Consider the following 10,000-nt stretch of genomic DNA (forward strand, 5'->3'; position numbering starts at 1 on the left):
CTAAATAATAAAATAAATGGATTATATTGTTATATATTTCAGGTATTTATCATGTTATCGATAAAACTCCACTCATTATCACATATCACACAAGAAAAATACAAGAGAAGTCAAGCAGATTATTTATTTATGGAAAAGGGATATTGACTTTGACCTTTCATTGCTTTCTAAACATTTTTCTTTGTTCAAGAACCATGAGTGCATATTTAAAGTTTGCTTCAGGATAATGCCATTTCTAAACACTTACTCTTAGTTATAAAGTTTCAATTACCAGTCACCACCAGTGGATATCTCTCATCTTCAATTCTGGGTTGTAAGGTTCATACCATTTTCAGTTTTCACTTTGTCTTAGAGACTCACTCTCCCAATTTCGTTAGTTAGCGTAATCCATAATTCACTTTTTTATGATAATATATTATAGTTTACCAATTATGATAAAACTCCCCAAATAAAAGAAATCAATTATCACATACAACTGTCAATTACAGAAAAATGCAAGAGAAGTCAAGCAGATTAAATACCTATTGAAAAGGGAAATTGACTTTCTAAACAAGGGTATGTTTTTCTCTGATCTTGTAATAACTCACTTCAACTTCAAGAACATTTCAATGTTAATGTTAGGAATCAGAGCATGATAATGTGATAATGATTACCATAAGCACAGTTGAACATCGTGTAATCCACTGAAATATATCACTTATAATAATTCCATTTAAAAATCGAATGACACACAACCGCTTGCTTTAAAAGTTGACAAACTAAAGAGGCAAACAATTGAATGCAGATTGTTTTACAACTTCTGTTCTCACAAACAGGGATGCCAGATGGCCAGAGTTCTTCGAAGCCAATTTAGACTGCAAAAGTGACCAAAATAGAACCTCATGTGGCCAAATACTTCAAACACTCTGACCTCCTTAAAAGACATCGATTTTGATTTTTTTATCGACTAACCTAGGAAAAGGCTTGTTTTATTTTTAAAAAAAGAAAATTTTAATTAATAATAATATGTACGCGATTTTCCGTGTGTCAATTTTGATCATACGCGTGGCCATCTGGCAGCACTACCCGCACACCAACTATGACTTAACGTCTTGACACTTCTTCCTAGTAGAATAGCAGTATTCTACTCGTTGCCTTTCCGTTTCATGCTGCAACTTGTAGATATGTGTGAAATGTGACCGTTTCTGTGTGGGAAATACTACCTTCGTAGTAAATAGCAGTATCTTAACTGTAGCCATTACTTTAAAGACAGTATTGTCGGAAGAACGGTCGTCTTACTGTTGAGACGGTCAGTTAAGGAATTTCTTTGATGACGTAAAAGTGACATCACTTCCCCACCCGATGGGGAAACGGCTGGGGGGAAGACGAGAAAGGAATGCCTTTGATTGTCACCGACATCTGCATATCATTAAAGCCTGACGACAGGGGTACTGTTATATAGGAAAAAAAACGAACGGCCCCGTAGGATTGAGTAAGAGGGCGGGGATCTGTCCTGTATATGAAGTCCTAGTTTGCAGGGCATGCGATTATATCATTGTAATCTTTTGCTGACATCGTTTTGATTTTGGCACGTGATAATTGTAAAAGTGCCACTATCTGAAGCCATTTACAGTACAGATTCACTCCTGGGTCGAGTTAGGTAATGTTATGTGTCTTGCCTGCGGGTATACTCCAACGTTTTATTGTCACACATTCAATCACTAACTACGTTTAACATCACTTGATACTGCTATCATTACCGTTTCCCTTTACATTATCTTTCACATTTTTGCACCTTTTTTTTTTTAATTTTTAATTTTAATTTTTTATTTTACAAATACAAGACTGTAGGGCTATTTCAATAATATAAACCGCACAAGCTGGAAGCGACTTGTTCAGTTTAATACACTAAATTTTACTGTTAATTCTCGAAGTAAACACCACATAACAATGATTCGTTTCAGCCAGCGACATCTATAGTTATTATGTAGTCCTAGGTTTCAGCCCTCAAGTATGGCACCATTTACTTTGTGTTGCCATGAATTCAGCATTAAGAACAAAAATAATATATCACCATTCCCACACTGACACTCATCAACTACCATTAACCCCCCCCCCCCCCCCCCCCCCCCCCCAAAAAAAAAAAAAAAAAAAAAAAAAAAAAAAAAAAAAAAAAAAAAAAACAAAAACAACAAAACACAAAGACATAGACAATATCTGGCAACTCAAGGAAGTGGTATGGTTATTAGCCTGCCTGTGGTGAGGTCAATCTAGAGTGCTATGGGTGAGGTCCATTCTACAAGTCACAAGGTCAACATTTATCCCCTACTCAACTCCGGTCATCACTTTATCATAGGTTGTCTGGTCTCAAGGAGTTGACAAAGCTAGCTGATTTCAAAATTCTGTAACTTTCTTTTATTTTTTTTAATTAAATTTTTTTTTCTTCAATTTTTACTTTTTAATTATGTGATGTTCCGGAATCAGGCCTAAATTAGTTTTCAAAACAGGAAGTCATGCTCAATTCAGTGTCGTTTCATGGCACGGTATACAAGTTAAAGACAAATGTGTAATGTATATTGACATGTTTATATTATTGACATGACATCACGCCTGTTGATACAGAGCGAGGCCATTGAAGAAGAAAGCAAATATTTACACTTTCCGTTCGCGACCTCTCCCCTCCCTCATTGTCTTCATCCCATGTCGCGTTGATGGCTTATGTTTTGTTTATTCTTTTAAACACACTGTGTTACCTGTGCCCGTGGTTTTGTCTCCGATATTTAAGCAAAATAGACAACAAAATGAAAAATACATACATGATTAAACTACAGAATTTATTTAGACGTCTAACTCAATACAATAGGAAATGAAATGAATGAAATGGAGTTTTGTTGATAAAGAGGAAACCCGAAACGTCCGCATTATCTGTCTTTATTTAATGAATTGAAGCTTTATTTCATTTTCTATTGTTATTTATTTCTTCGAGCTTTAAGCAGCAACATTTTCATGAACTTAATTACAATGGAAAACGAATGGATAAAATAGGTAAAGTGTCTACCGTGTTTTACTGTGTAGAGAGGGTACTAACTTTGTGTCAGGAATAGCCTCTGAAAGAATCGGAATTAAAAATAAAAAAGTGCATTGATATAAGATTAGTCCATTCACAAGGTGTTAACTTTGTCCTTCCATTTTCGTCACTTTTGAAAACTCTTCCTGTCATTATTGTGCGGCTATGTGGTCTAGTGGTATGACACTCGCTTTCGGATCGGAAGGTCCTGGGTTCGAGCCTCGCTCGGCGCATAGTTGAGTCCTTGGAAAAGACTCTTTACTCACATTCTCTCACCGTACTAAGGTGTAAAATGAGTACCTGGCCGTTAACAGCGTTGTCTTTGTCCGAAAAATTGTAATATCGCCTAACAGGCGTCATGTCTCGTCCTACATGTTAAATGTTGCTGTTGACCAGGGACCCCTTGTAAAGCGCATTGAGCACGTTAAGTGGATATTGCGCTATATAAATGCTCAATTTTTAAAAATGTTTTTTTAAATTATCAAGCTTCCAGTCTTCCAGTTTATTTGGTCTTCATTGTTTAAACCAGAGAAACCTATCAATTTTATAATTCTGTGGCTCATACATTGACCTGCTTAGCCTCAATTTCTTGAAAGTTTGAATAATATTTTGCTTATAAATAAATAATATAACAATATTGTAGAAGTTGATCATAATTATACTCGAAATATATATATATATATATATATATATATATATATATATATATATATATATATATATATATATAATTTTAATATTTACCACAATGTTTGAGACAGTCTACATTAATGTTTCAGGCCTAATTGGCCATCGTCAGGGCCAACTCAGTCCTGACGATGGCCAATTAGGCCTGAAACATTAATGTAGACTGTCTCAAACATTGTGGTAAATATTAAAATAATAATTCGCTCCATTACTACATGTCGAGCACTTTTCGTACCATATTTGTATCAAACACGATTCAATATATATATATATATATATATATATATATATATATATATATATATATATATATATATATATATATATATATATATATATATATATATACGTATATAAATTGGTCCATTTTTCTGAGCACAGCAGCTATTCCTTGTTTTCTGTGAAACTCAAGTTTGATTATCACTTTTCTAAAAAATGAATGCGGGTTATTAAGTTCATGTTTGGGGCCAATGAATCCTTGAGGAAACTTATTATTAATGTCTTTGTGTATCAAAACGTGAAAATGACAGAGCCTCGATATCAAAACATCATTAAAGTTACCTATTGGTTTGCGCGTTGTTTGCAACGGTTTGCTTTCGCTCATTCTATTGGCCAGAATCGATGTGCCCTGACAAAAACGTATACCTATTAATAACGGTTACGTTACTACTGCAGAGCCAACCGCCATATAAAGCTTTCATTCATACTTTTGTTCTGTTGCATCAGATCCCCCTTATAAGACAGTAATTTTATATCAAGGTACTTTCTGACTGTCTTAATTAGCTCTAGAAACCAGACTATGTCTGATTTGTTAATTGCTATGTGAGTGTGTGTGTGTGTTTTGGGGTTGGGGGGGGGGGGGGGTGCACTTACATAATCCGAACCTGTGTGATGTTGCGTGCCAATCTCACTCCTCTCCAAATTCTCTCGTCTGCAGCAATGTATTGTAAGGAGTTTTGTCATGGGTATGATAGGGTCACCTTTTATCATGAACATTTTTAGAGATCGTACGTTTTTAAAGGACTCTGTTGAAATTTCTCTTTTTTATTGGATGAATTGAATCGATGTGGATTCCATTCATGGGGGACAGCCCTTATTCCTCTCCCTTCCTGGTGTACCATTGTTTCCTTTCAAAGCCCAGGAATGTTCCAGTTTATGTCAACAAACAGACCTTTGCTAGTCTCTAAATAGAGTGTTAATCTATCGCAAGTTGCGTATCTTACCACCAGGACTAACATACCAGATTACCCGTGCGGCTATGTGGGTCTTATGGTATGACACAGGCCTCGGTTTTATTTTTGTTGTTGTTGTTTTGTTTTACCAGATCCCTAGATTCTGAACTTGGTGCCGATGTTTGGGGGGGGGGGGGGGGGGGGGGGGGGGGGGAGGGAATACACCCTTTATATTCAAAACCAATCCATTTGCATTCGAGCTAAGTACTCTGCTGTTAATTGAGCTACCGTGACCCCACGTCACATCATTGGGGTATTCAATTTAATCCGGTTACAAATATCGATTTCTTGGATCTTAATTTTTAAAAAACAGGTTTTCCCCCAGCTTTCGTCGCTAGGTTAATTTAAACTTGTTGGTTAAATCGATATATTTTTTCGTACATTGACAAATTTTCTTTTTAAACAGTTTTACCAGACATGTATTACTTTTATAATAACTTTCGCGGGTCATTACAATAGATTGATTATATAATTAATCGATTATAGTGACACACCAACTTATATCCAAGACTTTAAAGAAGTCTTGGGTTTGAAACTTTTAAAAAAAGCTGAGAGTAAGCTTTATCTATATCAATAGTTTAAAAAAAAAAAACAACTAAAATTGAAATGGCTGTTTTGGTATTGAGCGACAGAGCTTTATTTACTCTCTTCGTGTGATAGTTATAGATACGTTTTAAAGATTCAATATAAATATATGCATACAAGATTAGAATAATTTAATTCAAATTAAACTTTACCTAGCGTCTTCTGTTTAGCAACGTCAAGAAACTTCACAATTTCGGCTGTCTTTATTGTTCCTTTTATAAGAAAATATTTTAATTAAATTGATGACGACACACTATAGTATACTTTCAATATCAACTCTTTGTTACTGGATGGAGAAGATCTTAGTCCATCGAGAGTACTATTCGCCAGATTCTGATCTAACAGAACAGATTTCTGCTGCCCTGCCCTATCACGGTTAGAGTTGATAAGAGGGTCCAGGAAAGGGAAGAAAAGTGAAAAAAAATCCTTGAAAACTCTTTAAAAAAACAAAACAGACAACAAAAACAAAACAACAAAACAACCAACCCAACCAACCAACCAAACAAACAAACAAAATTCAAAAACAACAACAAACAACAAAAACGTAACAGAAAACAAACACACAACAGAATAACAAAACAAAACACAAATTTAAAAAAAAACAAACAACCTCCCCCCCCCCCCAAAAAAAAAAAAAAAATAAAAAAGATAAAATTAAACAAACAAAAAAAACAAAAAACAAACAACCCCCCCCCCAAAAAAAAAAAAAAAAAAAAAAACACAACAAAACTCAAAAATTCCAAAAATAACCAATATAAATAGCCACTCGAGCCAGGATTATTATAAGTCACTGCGTGTGAAGCGCGAATACTCTACCGATTGAACAAAAGAATCATCCGGGATTCAAACCACCCCTATATCTTATTGTAATAATTTTGTAGTAACTGCCTGCCCTTTCGCGCCATGCATGCACGACGATATTATCGCCTGCCATTTGTATTGACTGAGTACAAAAACAAAGCATAACATATTGCCGGCAAGTTTAATTGATATGCAAAATAGAGGGCAAATGTCCTGTATTAAATCAATTTCATTAATCCTTTAACAGCGGATGAAATTTCTATTACCATAGCATCAAAATTTACTGTTTTTATCAAGAGAACACTTACTATTTCTAGTCAAATGTAACCCACACTCTCTAAACGCTATGATGTCAGGATCAATGGGACCTTGAAAAGTAAATTAATAAGCTGAACATAGTGAGAAATACGAACTCTTTGCAATACAAACAATAGCATTTTATTCACCAGAACGAAGAAAAATTAACCTTAAGTTCCATATCGAGTTGTGTACTTTTTTTTTTGCTGGTTACAAAAAGTGCACAAAACTCACGGATCGGGCCGCTAAGCCAACGGACTATCGGCGGACCAATCCTCTCTTCCAGTCTCGATTTTCATGATCCGCCCAAAATTAGATAAAACACGGTGCCCCAAACTCGTATGTAGACTTCAAGAGTTTTGATCCGCCGATCGTGAAAATGGAGACTTCAAGAGGTTTGATCCGCCGATCATCGATATAAGTGGCTATGAATTCATTTTCCGACACCTAGTTCATCCGGACCTAGTACTGTTTTGAGACTGTGGGTCACAAATATAGTAAGGTCTGCAACCAGTCTAAGCATCCGGCGCACCGGACTTCATCTGCGTTAAATAAATCTTAAAACTTGAGCATTTTATATAGCGCAATGTCCGCTATAACGTGCTCACAAAGCGCTTTACAAGTGGTCCCAAGCCAACAGCAATACTTTACATGTGGGACGTGCATCACGTCTCTTAGGCGATATTACAATATTCTTTCTGACAGATGCAATGCTGTTAACGGCCAGGTACTCATTATACACCTAAGTACGGTGAGAGAATGTGAGTAAAAATCTTTTTCTAAGGACTCAACCATGCGCTGCTCAGAGCGGGACTCTTACTCTGGAGCTTCCGACCGGAAGGCGAGTGTCATACCACTTGGCCACATAGTTATGATATAAAATAGTACACAGTATGTAAAGGGTTAAGCTACGCATAAATAGGTTGTATAATGAGTCATTCATAGAATACAATGTAATTATATCGGTGCTATCAATGTGCTTTGCCTTAGATTTGCATTTGAATGACGTTATGGTAATTGCTACTATCTGCCGTACTTTGACTAAACACCTTTTCTTCCTTCTCACTCTTTATTTGGCCATAATTTTTTTACGCCTTGTATCTTTGGATTAAGACGACCTCCAATTCATCAATATGTATCGAATTGAAACCCGAGACATATGTGAAACTTATTTTATTTTATTTTTTTTTCCAATTTTTTAAAAAAAAGTTATAAGTTTCGAGTCATTCAAATAGGTCGATATATGAAGTAAAAGTTTTCTAGCCAAAATGATGAAATGGGAGGAAAAAAAATTGTTTTGTCAGTTAATGGCAGTTACGGTGAAAGTACGTCAACCTATGCATATCATTATTTCCTTGCTTATTGTTTTATTGAATCACACTACACATAAGCCAGGTCAATTGGAAGGGAGGGGCGGTGAGGGGGACTGGGACCTTTTCATTTTCATCGAGGTTATGCATAAAGTTGCAAAACACGCATTCTATTATCAGTTTTAAATACAAATAGCTATTTCACACCGCCCTATTGGGTTTTTTTGACAAGGGACGAAACTCATCCATTTCAACTACTACTTTAAGGTTACTCACGATCGCTTCCCTTGCAAATAGGTCTGGGACTTTTGATGGAATCAATCCACGCCGAGGTAGATGGAAAACATGCTGGAATCTGCTGTGTCTCGTGGTCTTGTAGTTAAAGGCAGATTGTTGGTTCGAGCCGAACTGTAAGCGACGCAAAGTTATGTGCCTGAGCTCTTGACTCACAGATTTCACTGGTAATAGCGTTGTCTGACAAAAAAGATATTACTATAAGTGTATCTCGTTCAACATGCTCTGTTCTCCTGGTGGCTTGACACCTCTTGTTCTTTCCCCAAGCACATAAAGTATAGCTATTCCGTTGTGAAAAAAAAGCTCATGTTATTTAAAGATCCACTGGGTGTAAGTAGGGATTTAAGTAAGAAGGCCTTAGTCAATTTAGTTCCATGTATGAACAGACACTGGAACTCGTCAAAGCGTTCCAAACCTGAAACTTCTTTTTGAAGATGTACACATCTTGAGACACTGCTTAATGCGGTAAAGGTTCATTATAACCAGTTTTAAGTCATTATTTTTTGGTATTTGCTTGACACGGCCCAGTTTTCTTTTTCTTTCTCTATTTTTAAGGTGTTTTTTCTCTATTTTTTTTTTGATGTTTTATTTTGTTTGTAATTTTGGTTAATAGATAAATCATTATTTTTTGAATGTCAAAATTATAGTCAAAAGCACTATGGATATAGAAAAAATAATGATAATATCATCAGGGTTACATTTTTGGCGGAGTTAGTAGCGTGGATTATGAAAAGATAGGCAACTTGACAATTCTTTCCTCTGTAAAAATCAAGCGGTTGATGAAACCCACTGTAAGTTTGCCTTTTTAATTTGTTTCCCCCAACACCTCAACAATCCTTTTTCATTATCTATTCTTCCACAGACGCTGGGTCCTGGTCCAATGGCCTTCAGACCGACCAAGTCCCCGCTCTATGTAAGTATCTATACATTTTAACACATGTTATGGATACGCCAAACTACATTTCATTCTCATAAATCCAAAGTTTTTTTTTGGAAACTGCAGATAAAACCAAACACATTTCTTGTCATTATAATTTTGAATATACGATTCTTTAATTTCTTTTTATTTATTAAACGAGTTATTTTTATCGTGCCCAATAACTAAATGGAATGGTATTAGCACTTCTATTCACCATGATTTGTATCTTTCTCCTTCTACTTGAATAACAATTTGACCCAAAACTAAAAACGTTGTGCACCAAAAGATTATTTATAATTACCAATCGGTTGTCTTTTACACCTTATTTCACACCAATAAAATGTGCGCAAATATTCTGCAATTGTGCAATAAATTTTTAATTCAACGCGTTCAAAGCATTATTCAACAATTACGTATTTACTAAGAAATGATAAGGTTTTCCAATGACAGGGGTGGAATAAATCCCTTTTTGTCATATGGTTTATCCCGATATATTACCGATTTGAGGGGTCATATCATTTAAGGGTGAACTTTGTTAGCATTCCGATGTCTGATCGAACGCAATTATGGGCGTGTTTTACCATTCTTTTGATGGACAATATGATTGTGTTTGTGATAGAAGACAATCTCTAAGCCAGTCTTACTCCAACGAAGTACCTAAAGCCTTGAGTTAATTTAAGATAATTTTTTTTGAATTAATTTAAGAGAAATATTTTGAATCACAGTCAAAGTAATACTGGTCAACCATTGTTCAGTTTAGGATCCATACCCTTGAAATATGTCGTGTTGTGGGTCTAAGACTGTATATCTTCAACACGGCGATTATTGT

At 35.4% G+C, this 10,000-nt stretch overlaps 1 protein-coding gene across 1 annotated transcript in view; it reads left to right on the forward strand.

The window, feature by feature from the left end:
* LOC144964703 (uncharacterized) overlaps positions 1-10,000 on the forward strand; it is a gene marked incomplete in the record, with an annotated part of 278,871 nt that overhangs the window by 29,597 nt on the left and 239,274 nt on the right. Inside the window, 1 exon segment of the mRNA XM_078899236.1 lies at positions 9,115-9,165. Within this exon segment, the coding sequence (XP_078755362.1) occupies positions 9,133-9,165 (33 nt within the window).

The sequence above is a fragment of the Berghia stephanieae genome, chromosome 2 (genome assembly GCF_034508935.2).
Source record: "Berghia stephanieae isolate SIO BIC M18660-M18661 chromosome 2, UCSD_Bste_1.3, whole genome shotgun sequence".
Lineage (NCBI taxonomy): Eukaryota > Metazoa > Mollusca > Gastropoda > Nudibranchia > Aeolidiidae > Berghia > Berghia stephanieae.